The 25,086-nt window shown below is 33.6% G+C and overlaps 1 protein-coding gene across 3 annotated transcripts in view; it reads left to right on the forward strand.

Moving 5' to 3' along the window:
* The window catches only part of CSMD3 (CUB and Sushi multiple domains 3), a 1,111,380-nt gene that overhangs the window by 756,407 nt on the left and 329,887 nt on the right, over window positions 1-25,086 (forward strand). For all 3 annotated transcript variants that reach the window (XM_069466068.1, XM_069466069.1, XM_069466070.1), the window contains 2 exons: window positions 1,512-1,727; window positions 3,357-3,545. In XM_069466068.1, the coding sequence (XP_069322169.1) occupies window positions 1,512-1,727; window positions 3,357-3,545 (405 nt within the window). The remainder of the gene's footprint in view (window positions 1-1,511; window positions 1,728-3,356; window positions 3,546-25,086) is intronic.

The following is a 25,086-nucleotide window of genomic DNA, read 5'->3' on the forward strand; positions in this document are numbered from 1 at the left end:
ATCACACTCTGAGGTTTTGGATTTCCTTAGTAAATATTTCAGTGACTTTCTTTAGGTCAAGTAAAAGAAAATCATGCACTTCAAAAGAAGGATACGTCTGTTAGCTATTTTTTATTTCATGCAGTACTTTACATACAGTATGTTGTGTGTGGGGGGGAGAAATTGTTAGTCTTTTACATGTGTTCTAGACAATGTCATTAAAAACTAATGTGATACCACAATGAAACACTACATATTCCCCAGAATGGAACAAATGAAAAATCACCAAATTTTCAAATATTGGTGAAGAAGCAGAGCAACCATATTTGACTATGAAAATGTAAATTGGCATGGCCACTTTTTAAAATAGTATTTGTTAAAGCAGAATACATATTATTACACATGACCCAGTAATTCTGCTCCTAGATCATTATCCAGTAAAAATAAGCACATGTCTCAAAACACAGTCCCAATAAAAAGAAAAATATTAAAAGAAGAATAAACACATGTGTTCATCAAAAGACAAATTCAAATGTTCATAGCAGGATTTATAGATAACAGCACTATTTACATTTGTGATATAAGGCAAACTACCTGAATTACCATCAACAATTAAATGGGTAAATGGATGTGGTGTATTCACAAAATGAAATGCTATACCATCTATCTTTGAAAATAACCAACAGCCATACACAATGATATAGATGAATCTCACATACCTAGTGGTGAGTAAAAATCAGACCCAAAACAGTGTGTAATATGATTCTATTAAATGAACTATGAAACCTTTATATAAAGTAGCAAAACCACTCTATTCTATTGGAAGTGAGTGAGTGGTTACTTGTGGCAAAATGAAGTGATAGAAAAGTTTCATGAAGGGGGATATAGGTGTTGATAATGTTGTGCCTATTGGTTTAGGTACTGTTTGCAAAGATGTTCAGTTTGTGAAAATTCAGTGAGCTGAGCACTTTAATATGCATTTTCGGCATATTATATGCACAGGTTGAAATGTGTGAAAAATAAATAAATGAAGAGGCATTACATTCATTTAACAAATAGCACTTCCCTATGCCTGTTTTATATGTCTCTTCTAAAATCGACTTGAGTATTGTTTGGAAGTTAAGTGCTATAATATTAAGCATTATTTTTATGTATGTTGAGGGAACTGGAGGAGGAAATGGATCAGAAATGTACAATATTCACCAGGAAGTTGCATCTCTATCAAAAACAAGGGATATGCACTTTCCTTGAAATTTTCAGAAAACCAGGAGATTCCTTTTCAGACATTGATTTTTAAATTTTATTTTCAGTTTCCAAGACGTGACTAAATATATCTCTTATAATGAAGCTGAAGAGAAAACAAAAACAAAAGAAGGATAATATACTATATATTTGGAATGTTTTACAGCAGTTTATTTAATTTTCAGAAAAATCAATTATAAGGAGAGTCCTGGCTTTAGTTAGTTTGATAGTAACTTTCTGTGTTTTATCAATGTACATTGTAAGTCCAATTTTCCTATTTTTCTTAACAGGTGTGCAGTTCAACTTCCATACCTTTCATCTGGAAGACCATCATGACTACTTGCTGATCACAGAGAACGGTAGTTTTACCCAACCGCTGGCACGCCTGACTGGTTCAGATCTCCCTTCAACAATCAATGCTGGTCTCTATGGAAATTTCAGGGCTCAACTACGCTTCATTTCAGATTTTTCAATATCATATGAAGGATTCAATATTACATTCTCTGGTGAGAAAATAAACAAAAAGAGCTCCTTTAGTAACTTTTAAAAAATCAGATTTTTAAAAGTCTGAGCATAGCTAATGATAAAACGGAGAGGAGAAAATAGCAGATAAGAAGAAAGATTTTAAAAAGGAGAAGAAGAAAACGAAGAAATATCTATCAACAAGTTTTTAGGACAGTTTGAAATACCTTGAAGATTGTCTCTGGTAATAAATTAAAGGAAACCTTTAAACAAAAGCAAAAAATAAATTAATTCACTAAAATCTACTAGAAGTACAATAATTACCTTTCTTTACAATCCTGAAGAATTCTAACAGAGTTCAAAACTAGCTAAAATGCATAGCAAAATTAAAATGACAATTCAAATATATATTTTAAAGTTTTAGTGAGACGCAAAAATGAAATGGAGATTAAACCAGTGATACTCAAGCATTATATATCTTATAGTTAACCAGCCAAGATTAAGATAAATTTAATTTATTCTTCTAGAATTAGATAATTTGGAAACAAATTAATGTAGTCACCCCTTTCTTCTAGAACAACCTCATTTATAGACAATAGTGTGACTTAGATTCCAGGAAAAAAAATTATAAGACCAAAGAGAATAAAAAGTATTCCCGCTACTTAGAGTTCTACTTTCTAGTTGCATGGGATAATTATTTCAAATGGTTATTTCTTAATACAGAGACAAATTAATAAGTAAATCTTATACTAACTTGCTAACATTAAAATGATACAAGCACTGACCTTATTCTTAATTTATTATTTTAGTATGTGGATGGAAATACTTGGCTGCTAAATCCTTAAGATATTCCACAATGAATAGTAAATGAACATAATCAATTTTAACCTAGAATGTTAAAAATAATGTCCAAATAAATTTTTTAAGCAATAAAGTATTAGATAATCAACATGAAACAACTTCTCTTATTCTTTATTGCAATTACACAGTAAGTGCTCTGGGAATATTTTTAGATAAGCTACTTTTTCTTAGGACTGTATATAAATTATAATGTTATTTAATCAAATCTACTCTCTCATACCCTGAAGACTGTTTAGTTGTTCATTTTCATGATGTTCATGCATTGCTTGGGGGAAAGTTCCTGTATAAATCTACAATATGATAATTTTCAGTGTGTGGAAACTTCATTCTTACATAAACCTTTATATCTCAAGTCTCATGCTTTTCAGAATATGCGTTAATTGAACTCCTTGTATACAGAGACACAGAGCTTTTGTCATTTAAATTAAAAACATTATGTAAAATGCATTTCAAAAGTGCAAATGACTTCATTCCAAATGCTACTTTGTGTTTGAAAACATTCAGCTCTTATTCCATTATTATAAGTCAAAAATATCTAAAATGGAAATGTTTCTAATGCAGAAAAAATAGTATGAGATAGTGACATTTTCTCATCTACACTGAAATTCGCACATAAAAGTATTTAAGTTATTAGCTCTTTCACAAAAGAAGAAAATTATGTGTGCCATTAGTATGTTCCCATAGTTATACATATGACTGGGCCCTAAAAACAGCCAGTTTGCAAACAATAGGAATGTATCCTTAAAAGTGATCACTATAATTTTCTTTGTCTTTCCCTCCTTTGGGGGGAATTCTTTCACCCTAATTTACAGAATATAATCTGGAACCTTGTGAAGATCCTGGAGTTCCTCAATATGGTAACCGAATTGGGTTCAACTTTGGGGTTGGCGACACTCTGACCTTCTCATGTTCATCGGGTTATCGACTGGAAGGAACATCAGAGATCATCTGTCTTGGTGGTGGCCGACGAGTGTGGAGTGCACCTCTGCCAAGGTGTGTGGGTACGTGGTCAGCTGCTTTCATTTGCTTGTATGTGTAGTCACTGTCCATGAAGTTGCATGGTTATACACTCTTCGTTTTTTATAATCCTTTGAATTTCTTTATTTCATATTAATTATTTCAATTTTTTTTTTAACTTGGCAGTCTGGTTCACCTCAATTAACTTCTGTAATGCTGCATTCAAGAAACCATGCTTCTAAATTTGCTTTCAGATGATGAGGATAAGAAATAAATAAGATAGATGGATAAAAAGATAGAAATAGAATCATATTCTGAGAGCTCACAGAAAATGGATTTCATGTATTCTACTGATAATATATTCTCACTGAAGTTTTGACAAAATTTTAAAATTTAGAATTAACATGCATAAGAGATGATTACAAGGGAAAGTATGTCAAATGAAAAATAGGTAATTAATTTAAGGGCTATGAAGGAACGTATTGGCTCAAATACATGATAGATTAATTGAGATGTTTATTAATTTCATGTTGTGAGATAAACAATAGCAATAATTTAAGTATTGGAAGTATGGAGCCACAACCTCAAACTTTGAAAATAAATGTTTTTACTGAAAAAAGGGAAAAAAAATTTGTTAGAAAAAATGAAGGACTTTTTCATTTCATAGGGACATAAGTCATTCCCTATTTAAATTAGAAAATATGAAGGTGACAAATTCTTTAGGCCGGGAGCTGTCTAGTGGTTATCGGTACTTATGATAGAACAATATGCATATGGTCATTTTATTATTTCAGAAAGCTATTGAAAATTCTCATAAGCATTTAATTTGAATTAATTGTAAATTTAATTGTGGATCACAAATCTAAGTTATAATACGCTACAAAATCAGGAAAATTTATAGAGATTTAATCTTCGGTTCAAGCCCTTGTCCTTTTTTCCAGATACAAAATGCCCCACAGATGAAAATGAGAATGGATAGGAGGATACCCTGCTTACCTCATTTGATATATTGTCCAATATACAGAATGTGGGAATTCCTCTGGAGCCCCAAATGAAGCAAAATATATGATCTTCCAAGTTAAAGTGGGTCTGAAAACTATCATAGTAATGTGATTGGTTTCACAGCCCCATAGGGTTATACAAAAGATGAACTGATATATAAGAAATACAATTTCTTTTTAAAATCACAGATCTTTATAGAAATGGGCACAAGCAACCACAGAGGCTTGAAGTTGAGAGGTGATAAGCAGATAAACAGGCACACTCTCAGAAGATCTTTTCCAGAAGCTATGCAGGGTACAGCATTTCTGAGGGTTTTGTGTTTTTTTTCTTATCTTTGTTTTTTTATTCCCCCCCTCCACCCCTCACTGTTACCAGATTTGGAATTCTTGTATTTTCCTGAATTATCACCATTTCCCTTTTTGTTTTGTATAATGATTTCCAAAGGCCAATTAATGAGGACCTTCGGAATAGTCCAAGTGAGGGCTACAGAGTGCCCGATCAATTGACATTTGGCCAATTCACTTTTCTAAATTTCATTTTTCTCATTTTCAAAATAGTTACAACTATTGTACCTAATTCATTGTTATAAGTTAGTTAAGAGGATTAAAAGAAATTAGACATGTAAATCAGACACCTGGTGCAATCCCTGGCATATAAGAAGCATTCAGAATTTAGATGTTATTTTAACTCCTATTGTATTGAATATAATCTGCTGTCTCTCCAGCCCATCAATTTAGTTTATAAAACTAATTATCATAGGAAATAGTTCCATTTAATAAAATCTTAACATTACAAGGACTTGCTATTTTATGTATAGTTATCTCATTTAAGTTTTACTATAATCCTGATGTTATTATTTCTGCTATTTTTCATTAGAGGAACCTGAGCCTTAGAGATGTTAAATAACTTGCCTAAGATCACAAAGTTTGTAAGTGGTAGAACCATGATTTGTATAGAGATCTGCCTCATTACAAAGCCCCAATTTTTCCTACTAGCATCTAGGGAAATGTGACTCCAGAAGGATTTTAAGTCATACAGAGTTAATATTTTCTCTCAATCAAATACATACCAGCCTGTTGCATAGGTTGAGAAGAAATTGTTTATATGTACATTTTTAAGATTTTGTCCACATTTGCAATAGATTTTAATGAATTCATTTGTGAAAACCTGACATTGCAAAAGAAGTGACTTCAGGTTAATTTTGTTTTATTAAAGTATTTATTTGAGAGTAGGTTTATTTATGCCTAAATCTTTAATGAGATGGATGAAAGAAAATCACCCTGTGGACAAATTTAGAAAGCAAAGTTATTGCCGTGGGAATTTTTCCCCCATTTTCAAATTAGCTGTGATTGCTTTTAAGCTTATTGAAATTTATAATTAAGCCTATTGACCTTTATAAATTCCACTGCAGGTATACATGTAAGTTACAAGATAGGGAGAAATATTCCTTTAAATGGAATGAATTTTTTTATGATGTTACTTCTCCAATTTTTTTAACTTCCCTACTTTGCCTATGCTTTAAAACAAAAGTATTTCTTTTTGTATTTATGGTTCTACATATACATATGCATATATTTCTTATTTTGCTATTAGTCCACAGCATTGCCAGCTGCATACAGAGCTTGTGTTGCAGACAATGGCCAAATTTTAAGTAGGTCATATTCCAAAAGTTTGCTTCTATTTCACTTATTTGGAGAATAGTCTTTTTTCTGGCACAAGGTGCAAATGATGAATATATTCCTAGAATAAACTCCAGATGAGGTTTCAGATTTTATGTCAAGTGTAAAACTAATATTAGCATTTACTAAAATGATTTATGTATACATAGGTTATATAAGGCATTTGACTCTTTGGACAATAAGGCAATGATAAAGGTAATTTTGGAAACTTACTTTTTGTTTATTTTTGTTACATATGCTTAATTTGATTCAATATTTAGTGTATAGGTTGGTTGGTTTCTTTTGGTAGAATTTAGTGAAATTTATCTTAATTCTAGATGTTAGATAAATAACAAATAACATTTTCCTTTAGGCAATTTTCTGTATAACCTCTTCATTTATGTTTTGAGATTATAGTTTAACAAAATATTAATATATACTGACACTATAATATGGTATTTTACATCTATGAAGGATTCTATCATGTAGCATCTCATTCCAAAAACCCACCAGTGTTGTGAAAGTAGGTTTAGCACAACTATTTTATCAGCAAAGATACAATGTCTATAAAAAACCCAAGGTTGTACACAAACCTAGGGGAAGATCCATGACTCTCACGGTGTGCTGAGTCCAAGTCCTATGCTCAGTCCACAGTAGCACACCATTGTCTCTTACTGGAGACTTCAGTAAAGTTGGGAGGAAATCTGGCCTTCATTATAGCTGATACATGGCATCAGAGAATTTATGCTTGCCTTTTCCTTAATTGGAGGAAAACTTCTTTAACGATGGACCATTTATCTGGTGCTGCTTAAGTTCAGGAAAATTTGTAGAGGCAGGAGAAGAATCTTGTAAGAAATCAAGAGCATAACACCTATTTAGAGACAAGGATTCTTCTTTCCATACAGTGGTCTCCATGAAGGCACACAGTTCACATTTACACTTTAACCTTTCCTAAGCTTTATGAACTTCGGCGAGTTGTGAGAATCTCCAGCCAAGTTTTCTCAAATGTAAAATGTGGATAATCGCATCTATGTTGTAAGATAGCTTATAGCTCTAAGCAATGAAAGATATGTAAATCACCTCATGTATGGCTCAGTACATGACAGTTGGTCAACAAAAGTTAGTCCCTTTTCCTTGTGCCTGCAACTCCATCCACCACCATATATCCAATTCTCCTAAGGGCCATGATGACTGACAGCAGTAAGGAGTGATTTTCACCAATCAGCAGGACAGAGGAAAGGAGATAGATGAAGAAGAAGAGATGAAAACGTTTTATTGTATTAGCAGCTAAGTATTTGACACACATAATCTCACTTACTACTTAGTGATCAAGATCAAAATTTTACCTCACAAAAGACATATCTATATATCTATAATTATGCTTCACATTTTGGAAAAGATAAAAATAACAGGGAAAATATTTTAGTCAAGATATTTTATATTTAAATGATTTTCCCAGAGAGCAATATTTCTCAGAAAGTAAATATCTGATCACCTTTTTAAGTGGCAACCAAATATCCAAACACTCATTTACATTGCCATCTTTTTAAATCAGGAAAACCTTCCTTGTATGTCTTCACTCAGCATCCAAATATACCAGGAACAAAGCCAGGCCATGTTGCAAATAAACAAGGAGCTAATGAAAGAACATGTTGTTTTGGAAAGTAGATTAGCAAGTTAAATATTAGTAATGATTAGTCTTTAGGCAGGAGTCCACACATTGTAAGAAGCCCACACATTTTTAAGTCATCTTATAGACATTAATTCATTCATCCTCATAATCCCTTATTTAACACATCTACTTCTGTTTCTAATTTCACGTGTCATTGATTTTTTTATCTGACCTTGCACAAGTAACAACATCTTGCCTTAATCATGAGTCCAATGAGAAAAATGATAACTCTACATAACACATCTATATATTTTTCTCACTTTTCTGATTTTTTAGATGATATATGATGATAGTTATTCATTTTTTAGTTTAAAAATGATTGTTAACAAGAAGGGAAACTAGATATGCAGTGTATATAGGAACTCTGTACTATCATTTTAACTTTCTGTAAATCTAAAACTATTCCATAATAAAATGAAAATCTTATTAAAAATTCAAACTTTAAAAGAATAAAATGCATTTGAAGAGGTAAGTCATCTTTAAACAAGTTCTACTTATTTCATCTCAGTCTCCAAGCTCTCTATACTAAAAGCATATACATCAGACACCCACACATGTATGTCAAATATAACTGATCTATCAAGTTAGTCAACATTGTGGATATGTGGCCCTGTAGGGAGCAAATTAAGAATTAAGAAACTTAAATTGCTTTTGGATTCTATAATTAATTAGCTGGTGACTTTAAGCAGATGTCTTAATTTTCTGTACTTCTCTTTTCTGGAAAGGATGCCAGTATGAGTATTCAATCCAAATATTTTTTGTAAAGATAAAGAAAATATTAGATAGAAAAATGCTCCAATAAATCATATACACAAATGCATATTTATATTTTTTCTTGTATGACTATGACTGAATCCATTGATTTCATGATTTAACAATATAAAATAATCTAGAATATTAACTTACATTTTTTCAGGGCTTTGTAGGTTTTTTAAAGAGTTTCTTGCTCATAACCTGATGAAGTACGCAGAGGAGGTATTATTGCTATTTAACAGTTGAGAAAAAATGTATGCTTAGAAAGGCTACAAGTAATGAGTGAAAGAATATACCAGAAATCAAGTCCTACAAATCATAGATCAGTGTTGTAGCATTACAGGTGACATTCTTTTATTACCTTATTTATTGATGCACCATTTTGAAATTGGAAGACTACCATTTTTTTTATGCAGCAGACTAGGAGTGGGTAAACTTTTTCTGTAAAGTACTTAATAATAAATATTTAGGGCTTTGCTGGCCACATGGTTTTGATTACAACTACTGCACTCTGCCATTGTATTGTGAAAGCAGCAATAGACAATACATAAATGAATGTGTATGTCTGTGTTTCAATAAAATTTTATTTAAAAAAGCAAGTAACAGACTAAATGTGACTGTGGGGCCATAGTTTGCTGAGCTCTACAACAAATTTTATCAAGAGTAGTCAACTTAAATATCCCCTTTGTATTTGGGCATTTACTAATCATTCATCCTTTAAGGAAAGAAGAAAAGGTCATTTTCCCATTCTCTATTTTTTTATCTTGATCTCTGTTTATTAAACACATATTTTACTTATTATTAAGAGAAGAGATTTCTCATGTTTTTACAGAAAGAGTATTAGAATTTTGTGTGTGTGTGTGAATTAATACTGATCTGATCACGGGTAACATAATTCTCAACCATCTCCAAATCCATCCACACACTCAGATCTCTTCTAAGTAGCAAGTCTGCATTTCCAGCTGTACACTGGACCTCTCCATATGGATGTCTTCCTATAGGCACATTGACTTCACAAGGGCAAAACAGAACTCATTTTCTCCTAAGCCAAATCAGCCTTCTTTCTCCCACTCTTTCTTTCAGTTATGGCATCATTCTTATGATTGTATCATCCAAGCTAGAAATTATGTCATCTTTCACTCCTTCCTCTCTCTCTCTTTCTTTTTATCCATATTGGAGTAGTCACTGTGACTTATCACCTAAAACTATTGCTCAAATTTATCACCATTTCCATCCTCACTACCATTATCCTTGCTCAGCTCTCATTGATCCTCATCAGATCATCAGATTAACATAATAGCATAATGGTAATAATGATGTGTGCTACATTGTGCTAAACACTACCCATATATATTATACACACGCATATATAATTTCTTTCACATATTCCCTTATAAAAACATTTGAAAGGATTTTACTATTCCATTTTATGATGTAACTAAATTTATCACATAACTTGATAAAAAGCTTGAAACCTACTCTTTCTGACTTTCATGTTCATGTTCTAGCAATTACATGTATAATCTCACTATATTACCTTCTTTCTAGTTAGATTTCCTATTTACAGCTTTCCCTCATCTAATTTATATTCAATATTGTCACTAGTTATATGAAATTTTTATTGATTAGTAACACATTACCACAAATTTAGAGACTTTATACCATACATTTACTTTCTCATGGTTTCTGTGGATTGAGAATCTGAAAATGGTTTAACTGGGTCCTCTTCTTGGAGTCTCACAGGCTACAATTAAGGTGTTGACCAGGGCTTGGTTCTCACCTGAGATTCAGGTCCTTTTCCAAAATCACTTGAGTATATTGGAAGCAATCAGTTTCTTGTAGTTGTGGAACTGAGAGATTCAGTTATTTGCTCAGTTCCATCCATAGTTCCTTACCAGTTGGGCCTCCCCAACACAGCTGCTTACTTCATCAAGCTGGCAAGGAAAGTCTCTCTAGTGATTCTGCTAGAAAGAAATTTTATAGGATGTAACATAATCACATGAAGTGATAAAGAGCAAGTCACAGGTCCCATCCACACCCAAGGGGAGGACATTGCACTGAAGCATGAACACTAGGAAATAGGTATCATGGGGTTCACTTTAAAGTCTGGCCATCACACCAGTTATCCTTAGAAAGAACAGATCATAGTGATTATCCACTGCATACTGAATAAAGTCAAAATTTCTTAAATTCCTTCATAAATTGTTCTTAGTATCTTCACAGACATTTCTTTATATGGCTAAACACATCCTGGAATACAGTCACAAGATGTTAAATTCCATTTGCAAGCATGCCAAGCACTTCCTACACTTTGTGTTGTTAAAGCTATATTGAGGTCTAGTGTGGCCAAATGATAAAGCTCTCACTTGTGTTAGCACAAGCAAAGTAATATTATAATTTCTTGACGAGTATAGATTAAAATATATAGTGAGAAAACACTGAAAGGATTGTTTAGTTGGTGGAACAGCTTTTCCATTTTAGTCTGTTGAGTTTCCATTCCCATCACTTTACCATTGTTCAAGACAGCATTATCTGTGGTTACCTACCGTATTATTGCAATAGCCTAAACAGCACTCCAATCTTCATCCTTGTCCCTTTTCCCCAAATCAAATAATGGAGTCAGAATGAGCCTTCTGTGATACAAATTTGAAGTCACTCTCTTGCTCAAAATTCTTCCATTGTTCTCCATTGCTCTTAAAATAAATTCTGAAGGTTACTTTCTTACCCCCCTCACCCTATAATTTGGCCTAAACCTTTCATTCTTCAAACCCTTCTTATTTACCCATTCTGATAAGTCCTCCTTGACCTCCTAAAAGTAAGGTAGATCTCCTTCCTGTAGGTTACATGAGCTTTTCTGTATTTCCCCTTTCTAGATCTCATGCTATATTGAATTGCCATTTTATGTGCCACAGTGTTTAGCATACAGAAAGCTTTCAGAAAATTTATTGAGTTGATAAAGAAATGAGTATATAATATAGACAAAGCTCTTTTACTTTCACATTTTCAACTTTACTAACTTTCATTTATAGGAACAAAGCCATCCTCTAGAGGAAAATAGAGTCAATTCAGCCTTATACCAATAAAGGACTATAATTGCCATTTCAGCCTTGGCTGTCACACTGTTCCTTAATCTATAATGCATTTACTATGTGGTTATTTACACACAACCCCTCAAGTCTAATAAGTAAACGAGCCAACCAACGAACAATGAAGGTGCCTGAAAGACTACTAAGACGAGGCTTATAATTATGATAGAAACAAAAAGATAAGCTTATAAAAATTGAATATGGTGAAAAAATGATAATCTTATACTTGCATATGGAATAAATCTTTCCCCAATATGTAGTGAAATTCAGTTCTCAACAAGGAGAATAAATGATTCAAAGTTTTTTCAATGAGATCAAAAGGAAGAAAAAAAAAATGTACCCGATAGAAACAGTATCCACACAAATGGGGGAAACCTCAGGTACGTTTTCCATTAATGAAATTGCATTGTGGACAGGGAGCTTAAACTGCTCTCATTCATTTGGGATTTATAAATAAAAGGATTTACAGACAGCTTTTTAGAATGTAAGAAGTCCATTAGGGGATAAGTTTCTAAACTTACTTTATCATATTGTAGCTGGTACCTGAATAAAAGCCATTTTACCTGATAGGTGTAAGTCCCTTGAAGGTTTTTAGTTATCTTTATACCTCCTGTGTGTCTACCATAAACTTTGGCATATCAGAGGTGCTCATTCTTAACATAAGAAAGTATAAACATAATTCACCATGTATTCATCATTAACCAGGTTAATCAGAGTAGACCCTGACCTATCCATATGGTGACTCACCCATAGGGAAACTTTCATTAAAATGATCCTCATGTTATTAGAATTCCAAATTTCTTTGGATAATGATTTTCGAATTTTAGGAGGACTTAAAATAGCAGACTCCTAAAAATACTTCATTCCCCATATACATCCTCATGCTCTGACTATAAATCTCGCTACAAGCCAAAATCTGACTACTAATTGGAAAGCTAGAACAAGATGAGTTAAGTTTGGGGTTTGGGGATGACATAGAGGACACAGACTTTGTAAGAGAGATTTTGAGTTACAGAAGAGAGACAAAAAGTGGAGTATTTACTGCAGTCTATGCTTTAGGGTCATGTTCTAGAAGCAATTGCAATAGTGAGGGTCTCACACCAGAAAGAATCACAAAAGTGCCAGAAGGACTTGCTCTTTGTATAAACTCTGGGTGACCTCATCCTGGTTTTGAAATTTTCCCAAGTTCAAAAATACTTAGAGCATATTTTTCCTTCGAGACATATTGGAAAATATGCTGGGAAAAAAAGGAAAAGTAGAGTAGATCCATAAGTAGTGCTTTAAAGAAAAATAAATGTTATAATATTAACCTAGAAAGCATGATATTCATCAACATTGTCATGAGACAAACTAATTTTAGTTTGTAGCTTAATATATCTTTACTTAATTAGGTTACTAGTCCCTAGTACACATAATTGCCAGATAAGAAATATTTTACCTGAGGTAGTAATAAAAGCTAGTATTTTTTGTGTGTTTACTGTATACTAGGCATGATCTTATGAGGTATAAATGAGGACACTGGGACACGGGGAGGTTAAGTAATTTTCCCTAGGAGAATATACTAACAGCATTTTTATTCAAAGCAAGTTAGATTGGAAGCAAATAGGTGCTACACATAAATGTGAACCATAAAGAATAAAAACATTAAATAAGTAAGTGTAGTTCTGATATTCTGTATATATCCCCAAACTGGCTCTTGCTTACAACAGTGACATCTGTGGCTCCAGGAAACACTATCATTTGACAGTGTAGATAACTGGAGGAGATAATTAAATGTTATTGCTACTTGTAACTGAATTAGATCTTGATGCTTGTCTCAGGAGAGGGTAGGATTTAATTGAAGTTGAAAAAGACTGACAGTACCTAAAATTCTTTTGCCACTGGAAAGAAAGGTCATTGCCACATTAGGCAAATAGATTTTAAAATTACTTCTAATTTCATGTTTTTATAAAGTCAATGTGTCTATTTATTTTTGCATACGTGAGTGTATGCATTTTTTTTTCATTTTTGCCTTATAAAATTGAAAATAATAGCAGAAAATATGTATGCCATTAGTACAGATGTTGATTCCTAATAAATGGTTTTATTGTTTGTTATCTGGTAATGCACTTAGCTACGATATGTTCAAATGTAACCAGGGCTTTGAAAACAGACAAAAGAACATTGGAATAAACTAGATCTATCAATTGGTAATAGTGGATTCTACTAAGGAATCAATCAGCCTTGAGTTCAGTGACACTAAAAGGGATAGGTTTAGGGTGAATACAAGAAAGTAGGATTGTGATTATTCTACCTAGTAAATGCATTCAACCCCTAATCAACAGTATGAAATAAAATGAATTTCATTTTTTTATTATCATTTCTGTTTTTGGCTATTTTATCTTCAGCTCAAGCTTACCCTTCTCAAATCCAACTCTTTTACTGCAGGATAAAGCAGCTGAAGTCATTCTCCTCTGTTTATTGTACCAAGACAGTTGCCATGGAAATAATATAATGTTATAAAATAGGCATCATAAATTAAATCCAAAGTCAAAAGAAACATATGGGTCAGATAGAGATAGTGGGCTTATTTAAATAAACAGTAGCCTTGGTAATCATAAAAAATGTTAAGGTAAATTACTGAGAACATAGAGAAAAATAAAAGAGCTTCTGGAAATTCTTTGTGGAATTTAAATATTGCACTTCAAGCAGGTGTTTTTAAAAAAGGAGATAGAGGATTGATTATTAACCTCCCGGAAACTACATTTCTGGCCACAAACCATTTTTCTACACCTCTGCATTTGTACCCGACTACTCTCTTTGCAGCTCTCTTTGAATCCCAGTTCAATTATTGGCATGCTCAATGTGTAGGTAACATTTTTCTCTTCCTGTGTTTTAATCAGTCTACAAAGAGTGTGTTTCAAAAGGTGATGGATAGCTTTTATTTCATGCATGTTACTGTGCCTTTCTTAATTTGCACTAGTTGATGTTTTATAATGTTTGGCCACAAAATGCTGCAGGCATAAAATATTAACCTTTTCCTATCATATAAATTGGAATCTCAGTTGAATTTGCTCACTATTTTCTAAAAGAAATCCTAAGTTTTTTGTTCTGAAAAATGTTTGATTCTCTTTATTTTCAGACATTGTTTTCTTTTTCTGATAATGGAAAATAATTTTCCACTTGTTCAGTCACAGTATTTGAAACAGCTTAATGTAATTTGCCTGTATAAAACATTATACTAGGGTTTCACCACCATACTATTGCCCACCATCTAAAAAACGAAAACCAGGTTATACCAAGTTTTAAATTTGGAAAATTTTTAATCAAACTCCACTAATTAAGGTCTTATCTGGGGCATTCCACCTTATCCCAAATTTTTTTATTCATCTAACATATTCATTCAACGTCTACTCTATGGTTTTGTTTGTTTGTTTATATAATTGTTTATTTTTTTGTATTTATTGAGATAGGGTCTCATTCTGTTGACCAGGCTATATTGCAGTGTCATCATCACAGCTCACTGCAACCTCAAACTCCTGGGCTCAAGTGATCCTCCTGCCTCAGCCTCCCAAGTAGTTGGGATTACAGGTGTGTGCCATCACCTCCAGCTAAATTTTCTATTTTTTATAGAGACAGGGGTCTCAATATGCTGTTCCAGCTGGTCTCGAACTTCTGACCTCAAGTGTCCCTCCCACCTTGGCCTCCCAGAGTGCTAGGTTCACAGACATGAGCCATTGTGCCTGGCCCTCTATGGTAGTTTAACAGGAATTCTGCCTTTCTCCTTCTAAGTAAAAGCAAATAAAAATTATCTGGAAAATCTTATAAAACTGTAAACTCTTCACTCCTCTGCTAAGAAGCTCTACCTCCAACACAACCACTACTCCCCAGGAAACAAGGTCACTGCAGTAGTCAACCATGATCACTAATGACACTAAGTATAACCCTCAAGTGTGTGAGGTTAAAAATAATATTATTCATTGATGAAGAGAATAATATTAATATTATACTGAAGTTCCTTGCAGTTCACATTTTCTTGTGACCTTGAAAAACATATTAACATATCATTACAGGTTTGTTTCTCAGGTACCATTTCAAGGACATCATCATTTACTTTACATGTTTTGTTTTCTTTTTTCCTCTGATCTCCTCCCCTGAAACATACTCATTTGATTGCATTGCATTAATTGATCTCATACTGCCTTTCTCATAAAAGTTAAAACAAACAAATAAATGTACAAAGAAATACCTAAGAAGAATCAAGCAGGAATAAAGATGACATGGAAAGTGCTGAGAATTAATGAGCATCAAGAGATTTTTGAGTTGTTGGTTAGTCAAAACCAAATGCTGTAAATACAGAAATCACATCTCATATCTTTAAAGAATTTTCAGGCTTTTAGTAGTCTCCCAGAAGCTATAAGGGAGAAAGAAGTGAAACACCATTGTTGAGTGCTTACCATGTATATGGCACCTCACCTAGCACATGTATTCATTTACATCAAAGTACTTAGCCTGATAATTTATAGTCTTTCTCTCATTACTTCTTGCAATAATCTTATTAGGTAGATATTAATATTTACATTTTCCATATTGGAAAAGCAATGATCAGAAAGGTGAAGTGAGTTATTTTAAGTGTCACAGCCAGAAGTAAAGAATAGATTTGTCTATATTTCAAATTTCATACATCATATTCTTTATTTCATATTTTGTGTATTTGAATTTTTTCGGAATTGCAGTAATCACACAGAGTTAAGTAGCATGACCATTTTGAACAGCATGCTACCTTCCTGTGAACATTATTTGGTTTAATTTTCTTTAGGGAGCAGAGGAAGGATGGTTTGGAGACTAAAAGTAAAATTCTAGAATTTGCCAAAGGATTTTTTCTTGAATTTGCTCACTTAATTTCAGGATGCCTGTTGTTTTATTATAATAGTTAATTGTTTTTGTTTTCTGTTGTTTTTTTTTTTTTTTTTTTTTGAGACAGGGTCTTATTATGTCTCCTGAGCTAGAATGCAGTGATATCATTATAGTTCATTGCAATCTCTCAAAACTACTGGGCTCAAGCAATCCTCCTGCACTCAAGTAGCTGGAAACTACAGGAGTGAGCCACCATGCCCACCTAATTTTTCTATTTTTTGTAGAGACGGGGTCTGGTTCTTGCTCAGGCTGATCTCGAACAATCCAGGCCTGTGCTCAAGGTATCCTCCCACCTCAGCCTCCCAGAGTGGTAGGATTACAGGCATGAGCCACTGCACCTGGCCTAATTCAGTCTTATCTTTGGAAGGATTTTAAGAAATTTTTTATTCAAGTTACATGTACTGTACATAGAAATATAAATAAAAAATCAAATTTCAGTGAATATTGTAATATCTTCTAAATAAGGTTAAAATTATTCTTTTCTTTGTACACGGATAATGATATAACATTGAAAACTTTCAAAAACTTTAATACTTATTCCTTACATTTTTTTTTTCTTTGCTTTTTTAGGAATGTACCTTCTCCTCTCTCAAGAATAAGTGTTGTTAATATTAACAGATAAGGGTTCACTCATTAAGCTCTCTGACTTCTTAGCTTTGGAATACTCTAAACTCAGCCATTTGAAATTTAGTCTTCATTCATTTATTTATTCATATATACATTAACTTACCAAACTTAGTTTGAGTGACAACTATGTTTGGAATGTTGTGATAGGTGACGATGATACAAGAAAGATAAATTAGACATTAGCAATTACTTTAAGACACATGGATAAATTTGATGTTTTTATCCCACTACCCAACAAAAGAATTAAATCAATCCAATTCAACAAATATTTAGGGAGCACTAAGTGTTGGGCAGCAAAGGTAAAAATGAATAAAACATCCTCATCAAGGACCTTCTACTATATTGAAGAGGAAATAAATATTTATGACTAATTATGACACCATAATATGAGAATTAGAAATCAAACCCATAGTGTAGTCCAGAGGCATTTTTTTTCCTGAAAGGATAAGGAATAGCTTCTCAAAAATGACATATTTGTGAAGATGAGCTGCATTCTACCAAATGGAAAATATGAGGAAGGCCGCCTAGGCAAAGGGAATAACATAAGTAAAACAGGTACAACTGATATGCCTACAAATCTGTTTTGGGTTCAAGTGGTTTTTATACACCTCTTTTTCAAATCTCCAATTCAATTATAGGTGTAGTCAATGTGGAGCAAACACTTTCTTCTTTTGTGCTTTTTAATCAATTCACAAAGGCCACATTTCTTACAATGATGTATAGTTTTTATTTCACACATTTTTCTGTATTGTTCAGAAGCCTTGGGTATATGTTTTATTAGAATTGATATAGTAATAAATAGCAACCCTGTAATATCCCATATGGACTCAGAGAGAGAGGCCCCTTAGGTTCAAATCTTGGATTCACAATTTAGAGATTGTGGCAAATTGCACAAGATACTTAATCCCCCCGACCACCATCCCCATCTGTAAAATGGAGGTACAGTGAAAATTTCTTAAATTTATTTATTTCTTACCGTAGTTGGGCAGTGTGCTAAGTGATTTACATGTATCAACACATGGAATCTTCTCAACAAGTCTGTAATAGAGAAAACTGTCATGCAATGACTCACTGAGATACACAGAATTTACTTCACTTAAATAGCTGTGTGCTCAAGATAACAAAAAGTTCATTGCCTGATTTTTACATCATTATAAAGAGTCCAAGTTAATTCAGCATGAATGAACTTAAATTCATTCTTTTTCGTATAGATTAAATTGGACAGCCTATTCTGTCCTTGAGAAACCTGAAGCTGAAAACACAACGTTCATCATTGGTTGGTACAACAAGATTGGAAAAAATGAGAAGCAAACCGGGTTTTGATGATGGAGAACCTTGTACACCATATTAAGGAGTAATGGAGATTCATTAGGTGTTTTAAGTGAAGAGATAATATTATTCAAATTTACATCTTACAACATCTTTCATTTACTCAGATGTATGGATAATGGATTTGGGTTTCCCTAGCTTCAGTTTGCTATACTAAAGCTAGAGAAACATCAGGAAGAGGTTCCAATACCCCATACATATGATCATGGAGCAGAGCAGTAAAACTGGAGAGGAGAGGACACTTCCGAGAAGTGAAAAATATTTGTGCTAAAAATATTCAGAATTTTTTATTATAAATTCCTTAATTTGTTCAAGTTATATGCAGAAGCAGGTATTGCCTAGTAAGATCCCAATTCCTGGAATTAATTTAGTACATCTTTAATTCAGAGGGAGATATTTGGCTTCCCAATCAGAATTTACAGAGCTTCTCTTTTATATGCTCTCCCACTGCTTTTATATCTTAGCCAGACCTCAGATCTTTCTAGGAGCCAATCTTCTTTTGAGTATATCACAGAGAAACAAGGAGACTTCTATGCTCAAGGGGTTTCAGGCTCAAAAGAGAGGAATTTTTGGGCTCAAGACAGGAGAATTCCAATTGAAGGCACAGTCTGGAGATCAGGAGAGAGGTCCAATTTTGAGAAAAAAAAAATTACAGATCATCGGCACATAGATGTTCTTGAAAGCCATGAGATTGGATAAGATAAGCAAGGGAGTATGTGTAGACTGAGAAGCCAAATCCTGAGTCTCAGCAATGTTTAGAAATCTGGGAGATAAAAAAGAATCAGCAAAAGAGACTGAGAAGTAGGAGTCTTTAACATAGGAGAAAAACAAGTAGAAAGTGGTGTCTTAGAGGCTAAATGGAAAGGGGTTCAAGGAGAAAGGAGTAAACCTTGCCATAAATGCTGCTGATAGGTTGAGTAAGATGAGAGATGTAAATATTCATGGCCATGCAGAAGTCATTGGTGACTTTGACAAATGGTTCTTCAGTGTCAGAGTGAGAGGTGGAGAAAATGGGACGAGAATTGCAGACAGTGAATCTAGGCAACTCTTTTGAGGAGTTCTGCTCAAAAGATCTGTGAAATAAAGTGGTATCTGGAGGGGAATGTTGAATCAAGAAAGTTTTTCCCCAAATTTTTATTATAAATTTGTCAAATCTGCTCCAAAACTGAAAGATGAGGTCCATATAGGTACTATCTAGAGTTAACAAGTGTTAACATCCTGCCATATATTTTTTTATATTATATTTTCTGCAACATTTGAAAGTACATTGCAGATATCAGATATTTCATGCCACAATATTTTAATATGCACCTCTAAAAATGAGGCCATTCTCCTACATTTAATATATACTGTAATATTTTAAATAATTACCACATGTGGAATCATTCAACATCTAGTCCATATTGAAATTTTCAAAAATGTTCTCCCAAATGTCTTTTATAGATTTTCTTTTTTCTCCAGATTAGTATCCACATCAAGATTCAGGTATATACTTGTTATGATTCTTTAGCTTTTTTTTTTTTTTTTTTTTTCCCCCCTATGATAGGACTTTTTGATGAGCTTGGGCAGGCTGTCATGTAGGATATTCTACATTCTGAATTTTTTCTGATTGTTTCCTTGTTGTAACATTTAACTTTTTGGTTACACCCCCACCCCCCACCTCTATGCCTTGTTATTTGTCATGTAGTCAGCAGGTTAGGTCTAAAAGAGTAAGAGAGTGAATGGATTAGGGAATATTGAAAGCACCAAGAAAAAAAGACAGAAGTTGCCTTTTGAAAAAGTGACAATGAATCAGGAGGTTAAATCCTGTCAAAGAACGAGGAGGTTAGTGGATGACTGAGAGAGGTACAGTCTGATAATATGTGATCTAGGCCTAAAATGAGGGAAGAAATATTGTCTAGCTAGCAGCCATAAGAGCAATAAGCAATCCTACTCCACCTCCTGGCCCAGTGGGAAGTGAAATACGAAAAAGGCATAAGCCACCAGTTGAGAAGACTGCAGAAAAAGCAATGACATTAATCATATCAGCTGTTGAGCACAGAATAACACACCAAACATTGATCTAAGATTTTACATGCATATCATCACCATAATAACCGAGGGAAGCACCATTCCCTATTTTACAGATTCAGAAGCTAAGGCACAGGGAGGTTAAGTAAAATGTCATGCAGTTGATAAGGGGTAGAATCACAAATCACAGCTCTTAGTCTGATTCCAGGGTCCACTGATCTTATATAAAGATTATCCAGGCCAAAATAGAGATGCCAATCATAAAATCATTTGAAATGAGCTAAGCCCCAGAAGAACTGATTAACTTAATCATGAGTTAACTTAATCATGAATATATCTTGTAATATTTGCAGGTATAATTACAGCATGGTTTCATTATTGACATTCCTCTCTAGAACACTGATAAAGCCTTTAGCCATAAGTAACTTCAGTTACTGTCTTTGTTCTGGCCTTCATCCCCCCATCTTTCTTTACAGTCCTTGCTCTTTTTTGCCAATCCCCATCATCTGTGTCTATGCTCCATGATGGTCCAGACTAGATTAGTTGCTTTTGGAGGTGGATCTAGGCTTTGTTATACTCAAAGCTCAAATAATTTGTGGGTGCTCTCTAAGAAGAATAATACAGAATTAAGAAGGTAAAAATTGGCACAGGGCCTTGGAAGTAATTTATGCACATGAGAGACCCTGAAGCTTAAACTCCATTGGTAAATCTGGCTTGGAATGATTCCTGATAGTATCCCGATGGCAGAAAAGTTGTGCTTTCTCCTTTTGCAAAGGCATAGTACCAATCTTTAAAATATAAGCCTTCTATCTTGACTAGGGCTTAATAGTCGTATTTCTATTCCCCTTTCTATTTCTATTGCTGTTCATAATTGTTATTTCTCAATTTGAGATAACTGAAGAGCTACAAGAATTAGAAGTCTTCTGTGTAATTCCTTTATAATGTGAAAGCCCTCTGCTCTCAAAAACCATTCTTTGATAATCTTAATCTTATTGTATACTATGATTTTAGGCAGGAAAAAGTATCTTTAAGCTGATTTTTCTTTAACCCTGAAGGACTCTCTTCCATCTTAATCCAGAGAATTTTCCTCAGTAGTCTTAAACTGTCTTTCTTTGAGAATTCTTTCTTCCTTTTCCTACTATCCACGATCCATGCATTGGCTGCTTTCCTGAGTTACTGATATTTAATCGCTTCATAGTTCTGCTTATGAATAAATGGCATAGTAGAAAGACTTTGGAATTTCAAGTCAGAGGATCTGGATTTAAGTCCTGACTTACTACCTATGTTGTCTTGAATAAGTCACTTAGTACTCTGGCCTCAGTAACTTGTAACTTAAATAGGGATAAAGTCATTGTGAGAGAAAATTGTTTGGGAAAGTATGTGGTAAAGTAAAAAATACTTTGTTTGATAGTTATCTTTAGATAAATGACTGTGAAAATTTTAAATAAAGTTCCTACAAAACTGCAGCTTCATTAAACTCTTTGAGGAACAATAGCCAAAGTCAAAACCAAAATCTTCCTTCCAAAACAAAATTGAGTGATTTATTTCTGCTAAACTCTTTGCTTTAGGAGGAAAAACAATGCTTACTTTTGTGTAAGACTCAGGCAGAAGTTACAGGTAATCTAGCTGAACCCTGGATGTTAAAGCTCTTTGGTCTTATGCTTTACAAGTATCTACTTTACCTAAGAAGCACTCATAGCTCCAGGGTAGCTGAGACCAGATGGGTTCCTGCAGCCACAGCAGTAGATAGCGCCTCAGTTCAGCACTCTCCTCAGCTCTCAGCTTGCTGGTCCTGTCTCCTCTTAACCTCATGCTGATTTGGGCAGGCATAAACATGAATGTTGATGGAAATGAAAGGTGAAGGTTCCCTTTATACCTACATTGTCTGAGGCAAAGGCCCAGAAATCTGTTAAACACATAAACATAGAAGAGGTTCTTTGAGAATTCCTGTTCTGTGCATCGTGTATTTTTCTGAAAGCTCAGATTGGAATAGGAAGAAATTCCCAATGTACATTGGGATAGATAGTAAAAATCATAATTATTGAAATCAACTGGACAATGACTAGTAAAAGTCCTAGTATTTAATTCATAAAAGGCTAAACAATAAATAGGTTACCTGAGAGTGTCCTCTGGCCAGGGAATTTGTTTTTCAACATAATATGAAATTTTTATTTTTCGACCTTCAAGGACCAATGTGGAATATGTTCATTTAAACAACAGAAAAAAGAGAATCTTTATTCAGCGAGATGATTATAGACTTGAAACTGCTGTGTGCTTTACTAATGAGCCTGAATATATTTAGCTCTTGCAGGTTGTTTTCTCCTAGGCATATTTACACATAATCTACTTCAAATTGCAAAGATTTTACTCATGCTTTAAACATTAATTCATGCTCTTCTCCACTCTGTTTTACTAATGGCCTAGGCTAGAAATATGCAGGTTTTAAGAAGTCATAATTCATTTTTTTTAATTTGACAAAAATGAAATAATCCAGCTTTCATTGTAGCGTAGATGCTAATGTTTTGCCTAAATAAGAAAAAAATTCTAAATCAATATTCTTTATTCTTTGTGTGAGACATAGACGATCAAGTTTGCATACAATAGTGTTAATCTACTCTTTGCCAACTATACATAATCTATATTATTTTGTTGTGAAAATTTTGCACATGCATTACTCTCAAATTTTGCAAGAAAGACCTATAGATCAACAGCTCCACTATGCAGTGAGCGCCCTGACAACCTTGCACGTTTCCACATAGGTAACATAGGTGAGGCCTGTCTGCAGTCTGAACCAATTATTGGCAGAATGTCCTAGGGTTCCTTCTGGAATATAAGGAGATAAGCAGCCTGGTGAGGAGTTGCCATCAGTCCTTTTCCCATTTATCTCCCAAGTTTTAGGTGAGCATAGGACTTTCTGCCTCTCTCCTTTTAGGGTACATTTTCAGGCTTCTGTATAAGCCTTTTAAACTGCTTAGCTGTAATTTAGAGTTATTTTCTCAATGGCAGAGTGACCTTTTCTTTCCTTCAATATACATGCTTACAGCTGTCAGTGCGGTTGGGGAAGACCACTTTTTATACCTCTTTGTATGCCATCTGTCATCTGGCCTCTTTGATTTGGTATCATCCTGTGGGATAAGGGATACAGGAAACTGACATTATGCTGATCTTGTGTTCCCTGTCTGTGTAAATAATAAACTGTCTGAATCCATTTTTTGTCACCTAACCAGCCAAATCCAGAGAAGAGTGGCAAAACAATCAATTTGCTGCAGTTGTGACCCTTTAGTTTTGTTAGCCATTGCATTGCTGGTGAGCGACTGCTTGACCACGTCACAATGCCATAACTCATTAATGCAATGTTCTGAATTCAAGCATTCAATAAATGCCTGTAGTTTATTTATTTTATAGCGTAAGAGTAAGGTTCAGTGGAAAGACCACAGTATATGTAACACTGGCATTTTCAAGCTGTATAAGTTGATGTGATTAAACATATTTACATATCTTTAAAATAAGAATACCACTAAAAAAAACTATGTCATACACAAAGATAAACTGAGACCATAGTAGATATGATTTTTAGTGTTTACCAGCTACATCTTCATCCCTCAATTCCAGAGATAAATTGTTAGACAGAGCCTTCCAGTGAAAATACAACTTTTATTTAGTTCATATCAATATTTTCTTGTACAGATGGAATTTATATAATAAAATGACACATTTTCACTGTTCCTTTGTTATATTTTGGCTATAGGTGCTCCACTAACCCTAGGGACAATAGACATATGCCCACAACACTGCTCCAGAATACGAGAATTCTTATTTCATATGGCTTATAGTATATAGGTTATACTCTTATCTTTCTTTAACAGCCATGTTTGGTGACAGTCATGTTTGGTGAATTTTGCAATTAGTAGTTACGTTACTGGTTAAATTTTAGAATATAAACATATTCTATATCTTGTCCAAAGTGACTATAAAAGCTTTTTATTTGAACCTTGCTGCTCTGGGTTAAGGTAGTTTTTTGCATGCCTCTAGGTACCAATTACTGTGCTATCTTAACTATCTGGGAAAAATCAACAAACTCTCAATTAAAATTTGCAGGTTCAGTAATTTCATGACTACTTCTATGGACATTTAAAAGGGCATTTCAGGAAATGTGTTCAGGTTTCATCACTAGGTTAACTCCTGGGAACAAAAGCCCATATTTGTTCAACTTTTGTCAAATTCTATACTGTCATGGTTCAAAGCTCCCATGTGTTTTATGGTAGAATTTGATATGCTATGTTTTGCATGATTTGAAGATGAGAAAAAGAGTGGATGGGAGTTTATTTTTCAGTTTGGGTCAAAATTTGTTCAGGAAATACAGACTTTTTAAAAAATTTAATTTGTTATAGATTATTGGCCATTGCAAAGCATATTTTTTTTTAATTTCTCAAAATATATAATTCAAGAGAAATTTAAAATGATAAAAACTATGGTTATTCAAATTATTAGTAAATAGCATCTTTGTAGTTTAGCTTATGGAATAGTATGCTTTGAAGTTTTACCTGAATGC

This window comes from Eulemur rufifrons, chromosome 3, assembly GCF_041146395.1.
Source record: "Eulemur rufifrons isolate Redbay chromosome 3, OSU_ERuf_1, whole genome shotgun sequence".
Lineage (NCBI taxonomy): Eukaryota > Metazoa > Chordata > Mammalia > Primates > Lemuridae > Eulemur > Eulemur rufifrons.